Genomic DNA, 20,915 nt, shown 5'->3' with positions numbered 1-20,915 from the left:
CCCCCCCCCCCCCCAGCATATCCTGGTATTCAAGTACCCCAGCAGAGATAGGGTTAAAAGATTTAGAAATATAAACAATCAAACCATATTAAATATAAACAAATAAACTAAATACTAATTATAAAAGCACTGAACTAAACTAAACTAAACAACTAAACTCTCAAACTTTGTGACTAATTCTTTAAAGCTAACGGCTTTATTTCCCTCCGGCCTTTCTTTTCAATCTTCTATATATACTTGGCTTGTCTGTTATGGTTTTTGTTTGTTTGTTTCCAATAACCGTCCAAACCGGGCCCTAATTTGTATCGGACCTCACATGAGCACAGGGAAGGTTTATGGATGATCAAAATTTAGCCTCCAAAAAGTTTTGAAAATCCACGAACTTTTTTTTGTTTAATATTGTTTTATAGTGTATGCAAAGAGAATATGTTCATAATTGAAATAGTAGATGGGAGCAAAGAGCCTTTAAAGCCTAGTATTTATTATTTAGCTATGCATAGACAGACGGAGATAGTCAAATTTATGAAGCATTCTTTTTGTAACTATGTGACCTCTTAATGTTAATTTGGCGCACGAGGGTGAAAAAAGCAAATTTAATCGGTCATACTTAAAAGAAATTACATAAAAGAAATTACATAAAAGAAATTACATAAAAGNGATAGATAGATAGATAGATAGATAGATAGATAGATAGATAGATAGATAGATAGATAGATAGATAGATAGATAGATAGATAGATAGATAGATAGATAGATAGATAGATAGATAGATAGATAGATAGATAGATAGATAGATAGATAGATAGATAGATAGATAGATAGATAGATAGATAGATAGATAGATAGATAGATAGATAGATAGATAGATAGATAGATAGATAGATAGATAGATAGATAGATAGATAGATAGATAGATAGATAGATAGATAGATAGATAGATAGATAGATAGATAGATAGATAGATAGATAGATAGATAGATAGATAGATAGATAGATAGATAGATAGATAGATAGATAGATAGATAGATAGATAGATAGATAGATAGATAGATAGATAGATAGATAGATAGATAGATAGATAGATAGATAGATAGATAGATAGATAGATAGATAGATAGATAGATAGATAGATAGATAGATAGATAGATAGATAGATAGATAGATAGATAGATAGATAGATAGATAGATAGATAGATAGATAGATAGATAGATAGATAGATAGATAGATAGATAGATAGATAGATAGATAGATAGATAGATAGATAGATAGATAGATAGATAGATAATAGATAGATAGATAGATAGATAGGTAGATAGATAGATAGATAGATAGATAAGATAGATAAATAGATATATAGATAGATAGATAGATAGATAGATAGATAGATAGATAGATAGATATATAAGTTATGTATGGAAAGTAAGGAAAAGGAAATGGCTCTGATAAGATTTAAGATAAACTTTAATTTTCGTAATTTGCTACTCATGGTATTTTTTTACGTCAAATGTACACTGTACAATTCGTACACATTAATTTTCCCATTGTACATTTCATAATGTTTTAGAATCTTTTTTATTATTTCAGGGTCAGGAAAGGTTTATGACCGATTTGAAGGATATAATTTAAAGGATATGATTTAAAGGATATGATTTATCGGATATGATTTATAGGATATGATTTAGAGGATATACTTAAAAGGATATTATTTAAAGGATATGATTTAAAGGATATGATTTATAGGAAATGATTTAGAGAGGATATACTTAAAAGGATATGATTTAAAGGCTATGATTTAAACAGTATGATTTAAAGGATACGATTTAAAGGATACGACTTAAACGATATGATTTAAAGTATATGATTTAAAGGATATGATTTAAAGGATATGATTTAAAGGATATGATTTGAAGGATATGATTTAAAGGATTTGATTTAAGGATATGATTTAAAGGATATGATTTAAAGGATATGATTTAAAGGATATTATTAAAATATTAAAGGATATTAATAACATGACTATTCAACAAATCTTATTTTCTTTAATTCTAAAATCCACAAGAGAAACCAAAGTTAATGTTTATTATTAAAAACAGAGATGTGAAGCGCTCTCTAAGCTCACTATATCAAGGAATGCATTTATTTTCTTTTGTTGTTTATTTTGGTTCATTAGTATAACACTGGATGGTTTATATATATATATCTAAAATAAATCTATTCATCTTATATAGCAAAACCTTCTTTTATCTCCGTTAAGTATGTGTCTAGCCACCACTTCACCGGGTACCACTTCTTTCTTATTCATTTTTAAACATTTTTTTAGAGCGTTTAAATCGAATAATAATTCAAACGGTTTGAGAAAAAAAATAAAATCTTTTTTATTTGGGGGCCCTAATCAAAATAATCCAAAAAATTATCTGTGGGTCCCTGCAGGTTGATTTTGGACCATTTCCGGGGTGGAAAACCTAGATAAAGGCCTGGATGCCTCTGCGGCCTGGGACGGCTCAAACGGCCTCCCCCCGAGAAAATCCGGAAACGGTACGTGCCGAGAAAATGTGGGAAATGCATTAAACTCCGGACCGGACCGTCAAGGAAATCTCCGCCGAACAGGTGGTACTGACACGGAAATATTCTCGATGAGAGAAGTAAAGTCCTGATTTAGTCGGACCGGGCGGGCAAGGCCTGCAGGCAGTGTTGGTACAAAGATGCCTGAAATTCCCCCCGCCCCTGCCGACTTGAAGATGTTCAAGAGAAAGCCCGGAGAGAGGAAGAAGAGAGAGTTGGGTGTAAGATCTGACATTCGACCCTGCTACACAACCAACAACCGGCACTTCGGGATACTCACCATTCATACCAATCGGGATTCATAACTCATTTTTTTCTGTAAATCTGATGAATCTATATTTAATATCTATATATATTTAAATGACTAAACAGTGGTTTATTGGAATATAATAATATAATGCTTTTTGACTCTGCTTTTTAAATATCAGTTGGTTGAGTAGTATTTGTTTACAATTTAATGTAAAACCCATTTGTGCGAAAAGATTTAAGTTAATGGTCATTTTATAGGATTAAAAACCGCATCTCCAAAAATGTTTAATTTTTTTTTTAATGTTAATAAAGATAGATCCATTTAATATCTTTTTTGTTTTAGTATCACATGATGCATGCATGTAGTAAATGCCCTACTCCGTAAAGGTTTCTCGAACCTGTATCTATCAAGGTACAATTCAGTTTCACTTAGCTATCAATGCTAAACCCAGACACAATCTCGTCAGCTATCGATGTCAAGACGGATAATAGCTTAGGTATCAATGTCAAACAGGACACAATTGCTCTTAATCGATCAATGCCAAACCAATGAGCAAGATCAGCTATCAATGTCTACATGGGCTCAAGCAATTAATTGATCAATGCCAAACCAATGGGAACAATCAGCTATCAATGTCTAAAAGAACACAATCACCTAATCCATCAATGCCAAACCAATGGGCACAATCAGCTATCAATGTGTAAAAGAACACAAGCACGTGTTTCTATGCCAAACCAATGGGCACAATCTCAGCTCGTATGTTTCAATAAGACCCAAATTACTTACTCTCTTGCAGCAATCAAATTGGGGTCTTTATATCAACTGAGTGTATTTCTAGATGTATGATTAAAGATAGGTTTTAACAGCATAATTACAACTTATGCCCTGTTATATATAACGTAGTTAAGCAATTACGATATGGATTTTATGGAGAGTTTTATATATCTGTGTATTGGGTTAATCGCAATCCATGGTTTTTGTATTTACAAATGAGTGCATTTAGCTATATGTGCAACTCAATTTCTTTAGATTTACTATGGGGCCTCTGTATTTATTACATGCAGGCCTGGCAGGCTTAAAGATGTAAGAAATCTTAACAAGGTTTATCATATCTGATTAATTTACTAAAATATTCAAATACATTTTTATTATATTTCATTATCATTTTTATCATTGCCAAATACAACTCTCTAAGCAAAGTAATCCTCCATGCAAAGATTGCAATGCAAAATTCACAACCATACCTTTGAAACCTCTATCTTATATAAAATGTGGAAGATATTGTTGTTTTTTAGGTTTAAAAGTGTTCTATTCTGATAATTCTAATATGTTTTCAAGCAGTAAAAATATGTAAGTCACTTTTGCAAAGAGACTTTAAATGAAAATTATCAGTTTTTAATATTATATACATTTATATCTTATTCAAAGCTTTTCAGAGTACAGTTGTGAATCAGGCATTGACATCTTTGCATGGAGAGTCACTTTAAATTTTGCTTACAGTCCCTTGTACCATCTTTGTTCAATTAATTTTAATTTGAAATACTTCAGCCTTAATTCTCCCAGTCCCGAAGTTGTATTTGCATATATCCCGAAAATCTCTATAAAGAACTGAAGAAAATCCGCGAAGAGCCCGGATTGTGCCGGCTGCAGACTCCAATGACCCGGGCCAGACCACCAATGGTTCCGGACAGAGAGTTAAACCATCTTCGGCGGACCGGTACAGGCAGACACCGTGTTGGGACATAAATCTTGTGCCTGAATGGCGGGCTGGGCCAACTGCCCAATCTAGGAGGTAGATGATGGTTTCAGCTTTCAGTACTTGTATAGCCGCTTAGAGTAGAGTAGGCGGCTTTAGTTAGATAGATAGACAGATACATAGGTATTAAAGCTACAAAATTAAAAATTATGTCAACATTATCGAAAAAATAATTCTTTTCTTATATATTTTTATTGTTGTTTTGGTTAAATTTTTTCAGTATCTTTTAAAATATGTCAACAACATAATCAAATAAAAAAAATTGTATTTTTCAATTTTTTTCATACATTTTTCTGTGATTCATTACCTCGTGTTCCCCCCCATATATATTTATCTATCTATCTATCTATATATTTATCTGTTTAGCTATATATCTATCTATCTACATATCTATCAATATATTTATCTTTTTTGTATCTATCTATTCATCTTTCTATCTACATATCTATCTATCTATATATCTATCTATATATCAATCTATGTATCTATCAATCAATCCCAACTTTTCTATGAAAATTTCTTTCTAATCAAGGTAAGGGTTGATGGTTTTTCTCTGCATAGGAATATATTATCCGCCCCCCTTCTCCTGACATCTTTCTGCACGTTAATACCCTTTATAAAAAGAAACTTCTTTTCCTTGATTTAAAAATTGTTATTTCAATTTTTCCTGTTGTCTCCGTGCTCAGTCTATAATCATTTAATTTTCCCCACCCTCCTTGATTTTTCCCCTCCTCTAGCAAACATTTCCCCCTTTCAATATTTTTCACAACATGTGTTATTCTTTTCAACCATCTCTACTTTCCCCCATACAATATGATACAGTGAAACCCATAAAATGTGGTTAATAGAAAGACGACATTTGCGTTTCATGTTGTTGTAGTGTTACCAGTCAAATTGTTTTGTTTTTTGTTCAAATTTACAATTGCGTTGTTTCATTTAAAATGTTTATTAAAAAACATTAAAAATCATAACTTCAGTTTCACAGTCGTCTTTCTATTCCACAGTTTTTTGGGTCCCGCTGAAAGACCTTTATTTTTTCACTTTCCTTTAAACCTATTTTTATTGTCTTAGCATTTAAATTAAATCTCTAATTTTTATATATAAAAGTTGTTAGTTCATACGTAACTTTACTTTTCCATTCCTTTTTTTAAGAATTGGGGGGAAATATTCCCACAACCTGAAGTTTTGTGTAGCTTTAAAGGAACTGCGTGATATAAACACCAAATCGTCCAACTATCTCTCTCTATAGAACTGTACCTTGTACAGACAAACACACAACAAACTTACACACAAGCAATAATTTTAAAAACCGTAGAGCATACTCAAATCTGAAAACGCAAACTCTAGAAAAAAATATATTTATTTTGTGATATTTCGTTTCGTGAACCGAGAGAAAATCTGCGAGAAGTTTAAAGATAAAAATCCGGGAAACTGTTCCTGGGAAAGTGTACACAGATAAGACAGGATGGATCCAGCAATCATGGCTCAGATAGGATCAGGAAGTGAGGATGTTCCAAATGATCCAGGGTAAGATTTGTTTTGTTTAAAAATGTCTTTTTTGCTCATTTTTCCATTTTACATTAATTTTTGCATCAGTAAATATACAGGTATATGAAAGAAATCTAATAAACTACAGGGTTACCCACAAAGGATGAGACTTTAGATACGACTGTTCGCAATTCATTCGGTCTATTTCCTTATATATTCATGGTTCTCTTTAGATACGACTGTACGCAATTCATTCGGTCTATTTCCTTATATATTCATGGTTCTCTTTGTCATATTTATTAGAAGATCATTTAATGACTATTTTCAAGGCAAAATAATAAATTTGTCCTTAAAATCATCATATTAAATGAGGTTCAGGTCGTCTTTGCAGTCTTATCCTTTTGTGGGTAACCCTGGTTTGAAAATGTGTTTAATTACGCTTCTAAGTTTTCTCTGTCCGCGGGTCTCTAGTGATATAAAATGTGTTCTTCTGGGGGTTTCTTTGAAGAATATTTACTTAAACTATAAGGTTTCATCTATTTATTCACCAACACGCGTTAAACAGAGAGTATACACATTTATAGGGTATTAATTACATAAATTCATAGAGTATACATGTTTGCAGAGTATTAATTACATATATCCATAGAGTATACACGTTTACAGAGTATACATACATATATATATATATATATAGATTATACATGTTTACAGAATATACAAATATATCTATAGAGTATACATGTTTACAGAGTATACATATATCTTACAGAGTATATATATATCTACTAGGCTTTTAATACGCTTCGCGCCCATCTACTTTTTTAACTTTTCTTTGTGGCTTTATCTGTAAGCATCTTCACTTTGTACAGTATATATAAAAAGTTTGCGGATAATATTTTTTCACGCATTTTCAAAATTTTACAAAAATAAAAACTTTTTAAGACAAATTTTTAAAATGTTGATAATTCATAAACATTCCCTGGGGTCAAGTCAGGTCCCATACAAAATTTGGGCCCGATCAGTTCAGCCGTTTTGACGTTTATTAGATATAAACAGACAGACACCCAGACAAGCAAAGTATATTCATAGATAGAATTAACACATTCAATTACAGAGTATAAATTACAGGTACCGTTGTGAATCGGGCATTGTCAACTTTGCCTGGAGGGTTACTTGAAATTACGCTTACATTTCCTTTTTTTTGTAACAAAAAACAGTTTCAATGGGAAAATACTTTAAAATTAAATTGTCTTTTTGGTAAAATATATGTTTTTAAACGAAAAATTCCACCCCCCCCAACCCTAATCCCTCAATCCCCCTACCCCCAGGATTATTATCTGAAGAAAAGATATAAACTATTGTAAAGCCAAGAATCATAAATTCTATTTTTCGAACCATTCACTAGACAAAATATTTTTATACTCTTGTTTTCTGTCAAACCAGAACCTATAAACTTGTCTTAGAGGAAACATGAATTTAAATGAAAACATCGATTTTTGAGATTAAATTTAAAAACTGTATTCGAATATATATTCCTCAACCAAACAAAGGAATAAAGGAATCTCACTCTAGATCTTTGCAACCATATTCGGTGTAAACCTTGTCCTTAGATACCTAGATCTTTGCAACCATATTCGGTGTAAACCTTGTCCTTAGATACCTAGATCTTTGCAACCATATTCGGTTTAAACCTTGTCCTTAGATATTTCAAACTTAGATTTTTGTTCAACAAATTTCATAGTTTGAAATATCTAAGGTCTACGACATATTGGGTTGGACAGATAAAAGGATTAGAAACTCAGATTATGTATAGAAGACTCAATTCCTTTTTTGTTTGCGCAAGCCTAAATCTTCAACTGAAGTTAACTTTTTTAATTTCCGAATGAAAAAATGAGTAAATTAAACTTGTTTCTATGAATAAAAAAATTATATCTTTACAAGGGGAGCAGTAAAAAAATGCAGGAAGAAAAATTAATTTTTTTTTTTAAATTTTGTTTCTGTTTAGGAAGATGTTTGTTGGTGGATTATCCTGGCAAACTACACCTGAAGGATTGAAGGAATATTTCTCAAAATTTGGAGAAATTTCTGAAGTTATGGTTATGAAGGATCCAACTACTAGAAGATCAAGGTATAATATATTAAAGTTATGGTTATGAAGGATTCAACTACTAGAGGATCAAGGTAAAATATATGAGGATGCATGCACGCTTTACTGACTATGATGAGTAATCTATATAATAAAGCTCTTCGCTCATATATATATGTATGTTTAGCTTTAGCTGGCCAAATTAATTGATTTTTTGTTTCAATTTTTTAAAAATTTTACGGGCAACCCCGGGCACTTTAGCTAGTTATATTTAATAATGCAATTATATTATGTTATTTTTTCAGAGGATTCGGTTTTGTAACATTTTCTGATTCAACTGGGGTAGATAAAGTTCTGGAACATGGAACTCATGATCTTGATGGAAAAAAGGTAATTCCAGGGACCTCATTCATAATCCTTAATATTTCAGGGACCAATTATTCTTAATCCTTAGTATTCTTGGGATTCCTTTAATAAGGGAGTGTTCGACAAATATGAAAGAGGTTCTAAGTTTAGATCGCTACTTATAAATTTACTCCTTACTTCCTTTCAATTAGTACAGGGTCTCTTATATCTACATTGATTGTTACTATAAAACAATAATTTACTTTTTCAGATTGATCCTAAAGTTGCATTCCCACGGCGAGCTCATCCTAAGGTAACTTTTTTCTCAAAAAATATTATTTTTACAGTCGTCGTTGTCGTCGTACTTATCAATAGATTGAAGACGACTTTTGATTTAAATTTTTTACTTCTAGCAAGCTTTAAAACAACATGATGCACAAAAACATGAAAAAAAGAAGCTGTCAAAAATCAGTTTCACTCTGTTTACTTGTAATCTTGTAACTTGATAGAAAGCTTGTAAGGAATCAAACATGTGATAGAAAAGTTGTCTTCATTATATTGTTATAAACGCCGACCATTGTATGAATGAAAACTAACAATTATTGAAAGGACTGTTTTAATAATGCGGACTTGTAATTAAAAGAATTATTTTGAATAATTAAAAGATAATTAAAGAAAATATGACAAATAAATTTATGACATTTGATTTTATGAAAATACATTTGAACTTATAAGAATACATTTGAGCTTATAAGAATACATTTGATCTTATAAGAATACATTTGAGCTTATAAGAATACATTTAAGCTTATAAGAATACATTTGAGCTTATAAGAATACATTTAAGCTTATAAGAATACATTTAAGCTTATAAGAATACATTTGAGCTTATAAGAATACATTTAAGCTTATAAGAATACATTTGAGCTTATAAGAATACATTTAAGCTTATAAAAATACATTTAAGCTTATAAGAATACATTTAAGCTTATAGGAATAAATTTGAGCTTATAAGAATACATTTAAGCTTTTAAGAATACATTTGAGCTTTTAAGAATACATTTAAGCTTATAAGAATACATTTAAGCTTATAAGAATACAATTGAGAGCTTATAAGAATACATTTAACCTTATAAGAATAAATTTGAGCTTTTAAGAATACATTTAAGCTTATAAGAATACATTTGAGCTTTTAAGAATACATTTAAGCTTAAAGGAAAAAATTTGAGCTTATAAGAATACAAAAATGAAAAAGAAAATAACCCCTCGCAAAAGAAGTCTATGTAACAAAGACAAAATGTGTTTATCTTTGTAACCTGGCTATTATTGATATTTTATTAGACCAATTTATTACATAACATTCATAGTTTTAAACATCTAAGGCCTACAACAATGGGTTGCAAAGATATAGAGATGATAAAGCCAGAGTTTGTAGCAAAACACTGTTCTTTGCAAAAACGTTATTTCCCTCCCATTGAATGTTTTTTATATCGATTAATACAAATTGTTATCTTCAGTGTTTCTTTGAAAATGATAAAAGTTACCAAAAATCATTTTATTCAGTTTTCTAGATTGATAAACAGTATGAACAAAAATGCTCCAGAGGGGGAGGGGAGCAACTTACTGACAACTGAAAACTCTCTAACTAAAAAAATGGCAAAAAATACGTGTGTTTATTGTTTTTTTCTTCTAAACTCAAAAAATAAAATGTAAAACGTGGAAGGGGGAGGGNGAGAAGGGGGGAGGGGAGGAGTAGAAAGGGAGGAGTGGAAGAAGGTGTGTATAACTATTTTTCAGAATCATTTTCACCCCTTGATATATATTGTTAAGCCAAGATTGCCTGATAGACCTAGCTTTGTGAAAATAGAAAGAAAACTGTCTTTAATCATTCTTTCAACACCAATAATATTATAGTCAGGATCCTTTATAAAGGAACTGAGGACAATGTTATAGTCAGGATCCTTTATAAAGGAACTGAGGACAATATTATAGTCAGGATCATTTATAAAGGAACTCAGGACAATATTATAGTTAGGATCCTTTATAAAGGAAATGAGGACAATATTATAGTCAGGATCCTTCATAAAGGAAATGAGGACAATATTATAGTCAGGATCCTTCATAAAGGAACTGAGGACAATATTTTAGTCAGGATCCTTTATACAGTAACTGTGGACAATATTATAGTCAGGAACTATTATAAAGGACCTGAGAACAATATTATAGTCAGGATTCTTTATAAAGGAACTTAGGACAATATTATAGTCAGGATCCTTTATAAAGGAACTGAGGACAATAGTATAGTCAAGAACCTTTATAAAGGAACTGAGGACAATATTATAGTCAGGATCCTTTAAAAAGGAACTGAGGACAATATTATAGTCAGGATCCTTTATAAAGGAACTGATGACAATATTATAGTCAGGATCCTTTATAAAGGAACTGAGGACAATATTATAGTCAGGATTCTTTATAAAGGAACTGTGGACAATATTTTAGTCAGGATCCTTTATAAAGGAACTGAGGACATTATAATAGTCAGGATCCTTTATAAAGGAACTGAGGACAATATTATAGTGAGGATCCTTTATAAAGGAACTAATGACAATATTATAGTCAGGATCCTTTATAAAGGAACTGAGGTCAATATTATAGTCAGGATCCTTTACACAGGAACTGAGGACAATAGTATAGTCAGGAACCTTTATAAAGGAACTGAGGACAATATTATAGTCAGGAACCTTTATAAAGGAACTGAGAACAATTTTATAGTCAGGATCATTTATAAAGGAACTAAGGACAATATTATAGTTAGGAACCATTAGAAAGGAACTGAGGACAATATTATAGTTAGGAACCATTATAAAGGAACTGAGGACAATATTATAGTTAGGAACCATTATAAAGGAACTGAGGACAATATAATAGTTAGGAACTATTATATTTTAAAGGGACTAAAGTCGTATATTTCAAGTGACCAACTGCAAACTATATAAAATTCAATGCGACTTTGTGACTATGTAGCTTCTCTAGCTTTGATTTTATGCACAAGCATGACAAAATTAAATATTGAAAAATAAAAATGTCTTAGTTCGTCGCAATATATTTTCTATAATTGAGTTATTATTGAAAACATTCAAGATGTCAATCTTACATACAATTTACTTTAGTTTGACGTGCACCCTCTTGTTAAGTACGTTACGCCATTTAAAATAAATTGCATATATGATTGAAATCTTATATGTTTGAACTCAAAAACCCCACCATTAAAGAGGTATCGAAAAGAATAACGTAGATAAAGGAATTGAGTTTTCTAATGCTTATATCTTGTCAACATAGTTGTGTAAACCTTTTATATTTCAAACTTAGATCACTTGAACTAAGACAATTCATAGTTTAAAATATCTAAGGTCTACGACATTGGGTTCTAAAGATATAGGGATTAAAAAATCAGAGTTTGTCTAGTTCACACCGGACTAACCAGAGTTAGAGGCATTCGGTTTCTTCTATTTGAAATTATACGCGTTTTGGTATATAATTAAACAATCTTTAAACTTACGGATTTGTTTGTTTTATACTTTTTATTCAAAATGCCTATGCCAACAAAAAAGTATTTAAAAATAAGGGCTAAAAAATTATGTTTATTAGGACTAATTGTGATCAAAAGTCACCGTTTTCTGGAATATTGATAGATCCGTTAAATCCACGTGAGTTTACTGTGAGAAAATTTCAAATAGAAAAACAGGAATATATATATATATAACTGAACCATTTCATCTTAGTTAAAGGTTTAAAGGGTACCATTCACCCCGAACTAACCAGAGTGAGAAGCATTTGGTTTCTTTTATTTTAAATTAGATTTTTTTTTAGTTTATATAATTCAACACTCTTTAAACTTACAGATTTATGTTATACTTTACATTCAAAATATAGATGCCGACAAAAAAGTATTGAAGAAAAAAGGTAAAAAAATTATGAAGAAGGGGTTAAATTGTGATCGAAAGTCGCAGCTTTCTGAAATATTGACAGAACCGTTAAATCCACGTGCATCGTAACACAAAATTTTGTTTAATAATCGGTAATGCTATTTATTTCCCTGTGTAATATTTTTAATAAAAACATTTTATTTTTCTACTGATGCGATTATACAGAAAATAGAAATATCAAAAGAATAATTATGATTTACATTTATATTAATATATGTATATGTATTTTCTATAGATCTACAGATAAAATATTTATTGGAATTAAGGATATTAGTAAATATTGATTTTAAGTAATCATTTTTATTTTCATTTATTATTTTGAAACTGGTAAAGGGACCCCACATTTTAAGAGTTTAATGTTTGCAAAAATATCAGAATATCAAATTCCAACTTAAAAATCTTGAATTTATCAAAAAAGTGTATGCTAGTATTTACTTTTTAAGAATATTAAAAAAAACATTTAATCTTAATAATACAAAATTGAGTTGTATTAAAACTTTTTTTTGAAAATAAAACGTTTAAAAACTTTTCGCTCTCTCTGTGTACACTGTACAGCCATGACCAATCCCATCTCTCTCTTCTCGCACTCGTTTTCTCTAGTTTTCATTTTGTTAATAGATAGATAATTAAATATTTATTTATCATTAAAGTACATAATTTTACATAGATATATTCTTTAAACTATACACTTTAATGACGGGATTTGCCAAGCCAACATTGGCAGTCTTTAATGGCAAACCCGGATGTTATTGAATGATATAATTTTTAAATCTACAATTGGGGATGTTTCGTCCAGTAGGTAGGGGAAAGTATTAGGAATAGAGAGAGGAGGGACGACCCTGGAGGATGTTAGATCGTATTTCGACCAATTTGGAAAGGTTCAAAATTTTTTTTTTTAATCAGATTGTTTTTGCATTTTTTGTTTACATTCAAAATCATTTCATTTCTTAATCAAATGCAGTTTTGTGCAACATTCTTTCTTCAATCAAAATAATTTAAAAAACTGGGCTCTGATACTTCTTCTATAAAACCCCGCCCGCTACCCTTTTCTTAGAAAAACAGCTAACCCCTGATTAAAATAAATTAGGGACCGAACTAATGAATTTGAGTTAGATTGCTGAACTGAGTCCGCCGGAATCAACGATTTAAGATTTATAAGGATTTGAATCGGTAATTTAGGATTTGAACCTGAGGTGGGTAGTTCAAATACCTCACCAGCTTATTACATCTAGATCCCAGGCTATGTTTAAAAAGATAGATTGCTCCTTTTTTTGCAAAAATAGGATGGGGGTCACAGAAAGTTTGATAACAAATAAGAAAGAAACAAGAAATCACCATCCCTAATTATTTTCTTGCTTAACCATGTTTTAATTGTTTTCAGAATAAAGTTTCCAACCTTTTTGATTCATTGCATTTTCCGGTATAATTTGTTTTTCTTATTATTCTCCTGTTCTTCTATTTATTACTTTTATTCGCAAGTCAGGCATTTTTTCATTATCTTTATTATTTGTTTATTCTGGGCCAAAGTTTCACACTTTTTAATATAACCTCTGGGACAGAATTTTATGAATTTGCACAAAGTCGCTGAACCGTGCAGACGTGGTTTAACCATGTCTTGCTATGCAAAGTCCGTGGGACCGAATCAAATGAATTGAGATGTGAGCTGAACTGCCTGCCAACAGTTTAAACTGTATCAACTGATTCAAATCTTTCCTGATTCTTCAACTGTTGGTTCAAATTTGAGCCGGCATTTAGAAGTTCAGAAACATAGTCCAAATTGATGAAATTCCATTTTTGAAATGATTAAAAAAGATCATATTCAGGATTTATTTCAGAGTATGTCATCAGAGGTCCATGTATTTAAAAAATTCGTTCCAATTATTTAAATAATCGGGTTTTTTAAGGGGGATTATAAATTTTGATTAGATTTGATCTTTGACTTAATTCTAGAAATATACTTTTTATTTTATTATTTTCTTAAAACTTTTATTTAGTAAATTTGTTTAATGTTTAGATAGAAGATGCAATGCTGATGTTCGATAAACAAACAAATAGACACAGGGATTTATACAAACAAAAAGATTTAAATTTTCCATTTCCTAGATGATATTTTTGATCAATTTTAAAGTAACTGGGCTTTTAAGGCGCTTCGTGCCCATCTTTTATTTCAATTGTGAACATGTTCTCATTGCAAAACAAAGAAAAAAAATATTCGCGGATTTTGTGAAAAAAAATGCGAATTTTCAAGATTCAACATTTTTTTACAAAAATAAAAAATTTAAACACAAATTTTAAATTTTTTCATTCATAAACCTTCCCTGGGGTCAAGCGAGATCCCACAAAAAAATTGGGCCCGATCGGTTCAGCCGTTTTGGCGTTTATTGGATACCCAGACGAATATTTAAAATTTATCGGAACACTCAGAAGCAATATACTTAAAACTGTTTTTTTTTTCTCTAATTTTTTCTAGAATTAGTTCATAACATATTGATTCAAATTTTTCTTTCTAATGCAAAGTTCTTAGAATGTTCAGGGGGTATATTATATGCAACACACCAAGCATAATATTTATTGCATTATGATTTACAATAAATATCTGTTGATATGATTTGTTCAGTAGTTTATTTTATAAATTGCGATTGTACCAAGTTCATGCTGTTTGAAAGGATAGTAGAAATCAAAATTAAAACAGAAACTCATCTTCATTGTATTAATATATACGACAGCCACTGTAAAATACTATGGTAACGTCTGTAAAAATTGCGACAAAGGTAAAAAAATTATGTTTTCAAAAATTTAGAATTTTGTTTGAATAATCAGAGGTTTTGGGTTTATAACCTATGAGAATGAAGAGGTGGTGGATAAAGTTTGTGAAATTCATTTCCACGAAATCAACAATAAAATGGTGAGTCATGATATCAATATTTTTATTTTTCTTGTTCCGCATTATCTTGTTTTCCATGTCACAATCTAGCCACAAAGAGACTGCTAGCGTAACTTGTACTGATCCTTCACTCCAAGATTTAAAATTTTTAATCATATTTTAATGATGAGGAATACATTGCCGTTTAACTTCTAAAAAAGATTTACTATGTCATTTTTCTACCTTTCCTTGACTGCATAAATATAATCAGCATGAACCGGCGGGGTATANTAAATATATTTTAATAAGATTAATTTTATTAATTTTCGAGCCAAACTTTTCAAACTTTTTCTTTTATCCAATTTTACATCTAATATTATTAAAGACGGATTCTTGGAATTTATAATTTTATTTTTTCACAGCTTTCATTTATATCATTCATTGTTTTTATCATAATAAGTTAAAAACAACTTTTTAAATGTTCCAATTTATTTACATAAAAGTACTGTTAAGGTAAGATGAAAGGGACCGTAGCCTATTAATGTTAGGCATTGATTGCCATGAATAATATTTTATTCTGATGTCCCTGTCTCAAGAAACTGAATAAAACTGTGTCCCCATGTCCAAGAAATGCAAAAATTCGTACATCAGTGATCTTGTCGAGGCAACGGAGCCACATGACCAGATACAGCACTGCCATCAGTAAAAAATTCTGGTCGCAAGATACAACAAAAAAGATTTAATTGAAATTTAAATATTAAAAATGAATAAGTATTATATTCAAATTATAAAAGACGTATTTCTAGGCGTCTCTGGGTTGTCATAGTTTACAGATTTGTTCCTTTCTTTGCTTCATATGATCTTTTTAAAGTTAAATTGAAGTACCAAATCATGTATATTAGAATTTTAACTTTTATTAGTGCAGTGTTAGGCCATGATACAAACTAATTTTTCAAAAAGCTAAAATAATCCATCAAATAATAATTATAAGTTAACCGATTAATGAAACAATAGCATTCAGGGGTCAATTTTAATAAAGTTTAAGCGATTCAAGAGTAAAATGTGCCTGTCAACCAGAAATTAAATGAAATTTTAAAAATTAAAAATTAATTTTTTTTTGAAGATACATATATTAAAAAAAATCTACATAAACATAAAAAATTGTAACTCAACCTGTAAATATGAAATCTATCCTAGGTTGAATGCAAGAAAGCTCAGCCCAAAGAAGTAATGCTACCAGCCAACCTAGCCAAGGGTCGAACTGCTGCCCGGGGTCTTGGTGAGTTACTCATGGTTTCCCCAGGGTCTGGTGTACTGCAAACCCTTAGATATTCCCCTTACAGTGTTGCCTCTACTAACTCACTAATGATGACTCAAAGTTTAACGTTTTCAAGTCCAAATCAAGCTTCTTTTGATGCTGTCACAAATGAAGCACATTCGCCCCTGGTGTCACTCTCTGGAACTAACATATCACATGACTTCAATAGTTTATGCCAGCTTCAGCTGTTTGGGTCACCGGATATTCAGTTGACTATGAATCAGCTGTTGGCTGCCCAGCTCAGTCTTGGCGCCAAAACTAGGTTTTCTAGCCCTCCTCCGCAGCAGCAAAACCGGTTTCAACCACACTTTGAAACCAGTTTTGACTCTGGCAGGCTGAGAACAAGTTTTTGTGATTATTTTGGTGCTCCAGATAGTTTTGGGCGAACAGTTCATGTTGGCATGTAAAAGCTTGCAGGGGCAATGAAGAAAATTTATATTTTAAAAATTCGAGCTGCTTTAAACGAAAAGAAAAATATGACCAGAAGCGTACATGGAAAGGGGCGCTGCTCTATCTGCCCCCTCTGGATACACCCCTGGATGTAATTAGTAATCTAACCGTAGATATAACATCTTGTAGAATAAATAGTTTCACAGATGTTTAATAATTTAATCATCGCAATAATTCCAAAGAGAGGGTGGAATGAAACTAATAACAATGTGTAATCCTCAAAAACCAAATCTGCTTTGGCATAGCAAGTTCACAAATTTGATTTCCATCACCGGAAAAGGCGGAGAGGTGGTTGGAGGCTTTAGCATGCTTGGCATAAAGGAAATTTTTGCGGCTTGGATTACAAATTATTGTTGTTTCCCTCCCTCCCTCTTCTTCTAAGATGACACTTTACAAAATTAGACATCTGTGAGCTTTAAAAAGAAGTAGTACTAGTAATGTATTAAAAAAGGAAACGGCATTTCTTTTAAATTTGAAGTTTTCAAAAAAAATTAAATTGATTTTAAAGCATCAAAATGTGTAGAGTCAATTTTAATTAGAAGTGCCAGGCCCGTTTAGTATGTAGATATTAGTAATGTAAACACTGCTTTCTTTTTTACGAACGAAAATTGTTATGTCTTGGAATTATTTTTTCTTAAAAAAAACTGTAAAACTTATTTCTTACTACCAAAGCAATAGTTTATACTAAAAATCTAAAATAAAAAATCGCTTTTTTCTTTCTCTTGAGATTTAAATTTATTTCAATTTAGAATAAATTCTACTTCAAAATTAAATTTTTTAAAAGAAAAATCTCCAAGGAATTTAATCAAACATTTTAGGAGTGTAATGAAGTTATTCAAAGAAAAACCCCCCCCACCCCCACCCCTTACCTACACTCCCTCCTCCCTTCTTATCTTCTTACTCTTTACCCCTCTCATTACATAAGATCTTTATCTCTTAATCTTATTCAATTGTTTTTTATTTTAAAAGATTTTTTTGTTTGATTTTCATAAATGTTTACCTTAGTTTTTTTTTTAAATCTTCGATTATTTAAATTCTTTCATTATTCAAATTCTTCCATTTCTTACACTTTTTTACTACTCAAATTTTTCCATTACTCAAATTCTTCCATTACTTCAATGCTTCCATTATTAACTTTTTCCATTACTTAAATTCTTCCATTACTCAAATTCTCCCATTACTTAAATTCGTTCATTACTCAAATTCTTTACTCAAATTCTTCCATTACTTAAATTCTTCCATTACTCAAATTCTTCCATTACTCAAATTCTTCCATTACTCAAATTCTTCCATTACTCAAATTCTTCCATTGCTCAAATTCTTCCATTTCTCAAATTCTTCCATTACTCAAATTCTTTCATTACTCAAATTCTTCCAATACTCAAATTCTTACATTGTTCAAATTCTTCCATTACACAAATTCTTCCATTTCTCAAATTCTTTCATTACTTAAATTCTTCCATTTCTCAAATTCTTCCATTACTCAAATTCTTCCATTAGTGAAATTCTTCCATTACTCAAATATTTCCATCACTTAAATTTTTCCATTACTTAAATCCTTGCATAAATCAAATTCTATATTATTCAAATTGTCCATCCATCCTTCCCTCCTTCATCAGGTTATATTCTGTGAATGTGACCAATTTTCTAATCATATCCGATTCTTTAGCAAAGCTGAAATGGTCTATTTCTAGTTTTGTCAATATTCTCATATCTTTCCTTTTCTCACCCCTCCCCCTCCTCTCCCTGGCCTCTTTCGCTCTCCCCCATCCTCCCTCCTTCCAATAACTTTTTCATTTATTTTCAAATTAATAATTTTAATAATGTTGAATAATTCCAAGACAAATATACTGAATATGCCTGCAATGTGTAGCAATAACATTAGTGCACAATAAAACATGTAGTTTACTAGTAAAGGATGGACAACTTTCTAATGTTTTAACGATGACAAATATTTTATAAATTGTACTGTTTATCGATTGGCAACTTTTTAATGTACAATGTCCCAATTGGTAACTTGAATGTCATTTTCCCAATTGGTCACATTTTAATGTACATTTTCCTAAACTGGAAACTGCCAAATGTACATGTGTAACTTTCAAATGTACATTTTCCCAATTGGCAACTTTTTAATGTACATTTTCTGACATTTTCCCAATAAGCAACTTCCAAATGTACATAAGCAACTTTAAAATGTACAATTTCCCAATCCACAACTGCCAAAATTACAATTTCCAAATTGGCAACTTCCAAAGTACAATTTCCCAATCGTCCACTTTCAAATGTATAATTTCCCAATTCATAACTTCCAAATGTACAATTTCCCAATTGACAACTTTCAAATGTATAATTTCCCAATTGATAACTTCTCAAGTACAATTTCCCAATTGGCAACTTCTAAAAGTACAATTGCCCAATTGAGAACTTCCCAAATATAAATTTTCCCATAGTGTTTTGCATGCTAATTTGCCAATTTGCACATGCAAACTACAATTTATTCAACTTTGTTGTTTGTGCGAAAAAGTCAATAATGTTATTTACTGTTGCAGAAAGTTTTGTAAAAACCAAGAGTATTAAAAGTACATTTAAGCAATTTAGCAAATATTTTTGTTTAAACTTTCTAATTTTAAAATTTTTTCCCTAACAGTTGTCCAGCCTTTTTGTAGATTTTGTAGAATTTAGTTGCTCTGTAGAAATAATAATAACATATACTGATCTCGTGATAAAGCTTTAAAAGATATGTTTACGTTAGTTGGGGACTGTAGGGGTAATTTCAAGTAACCCTTCATATAACATAATAGTTTCAGAAGAAGTAAATATTTCCATTTACTATTATAGCCGATTAAAATATTCATATCTTTAATTGGATAATGAGATAGATAGAAAGATAGATGTTACCGCCTTACAATTTCTATGGGTTTAGAATAGACACCAAACACATGACTGAACCCTGATTGGATTAGGCACTAATGGAGCGGCATACAGGAGTGTAAAGATGGCAATGCCCGATTTACAACTGTCTCCTTGAAAGTTTTGTCTATTCAAGTAAAAATTATATTATATCCATGTTTTATATCTTTAAACTGTTTGTTGAACTGCAAAAGTGACTTGCTTCCGCATTCCTTTTTTATAAGAAGCAATGGAGAAACTCCCAGAAATAAACACTTTTCTAGTCAGAAAAACGACGGTTTCTTCCACATTTTTGATCAGATTTAGGATACCGTTGACAATCAGGCATTGTCATCTGTGCATGGAGGATTACTTGAAATTATCCTTTCTCGAGATTATAGTTCCGATCGTTAAAAATCATCGATTATTGATTGAGAAACCCTTGAATTCTGCAAATAAATAGCTATCATGTACTGTGAGCTAGCCAACAGGTTCAAATGGATCTGGCGTGAATCGGTTATGGCACTCTTAAAAAGGGGTCTCTTATAAAGCTTTCATTAATTTTTATTTATTCACAAATATTTGAAACCAAAATATGCAATAATGTATTGATGCCGTTTTATATATTATATAAAGAGAATATGAAAATATTTTTTAAAGTCTTCTTAAAAAAAAACTTTTAAGAGATATTTTTTTCCCATTTTCCAGCAAATTATGAGATTTGTTTTCGTTGAGTAATGTATATATATATATATATATATATAGCCGTTGTAGAGTCCTGAATAAAATAAAAGCAATAAATTTGATGTAAAAATTGTTCTTCTATTTACTTAATATTTGTTGACCTCTCTTAGTTGTGTCCAAGGAGATACAAGTTGAGATATAAGTTGTATATATAAGTTGAATATATAAGTTGTA

At 30.6% G+C, this 20,915-nt stretch overlaps 1 protein-coding gene across 1 annotated transcript; it reads left to right on the top strand.

Moving 5' to 3' along the window:
* The first annotated feature begins 4,482 nt into the window (after nt 1-4,482).
* Nucleotides 4,483-20,102, top strand: LOC111706621 (RNA-binding protein Musashi homolog Rbp6). Its single transcript, XM_023479533.1, has 9 exons — nt 4,483-4,692; nt 5,763-6,096; nt 8,066-8,188; nt 8,452-8,536; nt 8,763-8,843; nt 13,302-13,355; nt 14,492-14,538; nt 15,298-15,382; nt 16,538-20,102. Exons 2-9 carry the CDS (start codon nt 6,035-6,037, stop codon nt 17,063-17,065), a joined length of 1,065 nt encoding a protein of 354 aa, XP_023335301.1. The 5' UTR covers nt 4,483-4,692; nt 5,763-6,034; the 3' UTR covers nt 17,066-20,102.
* The last annotated feature ends 813 nt before the right edge of the window (nt 20,103-20,915 follow it).

Source organism: Eurytemora carolleeae, unplaced genomic scaffold, assembly GCF_000591075.1.
Source record: "Eurytemora carolleeae unplaced genomic scaffold, Eaff_2.0 scaffold473, whole genome shotgun sequence".
Lineage (NCBI taxonomy): Eukaryota > Metazoa > Arthropoda > Copepoda > Calanoida > Temoridae > Eurytemora > Eurytemora carolleeae.
This window is presented reverse-complemented; position numbering and strand designations above follow the sequence as displayed.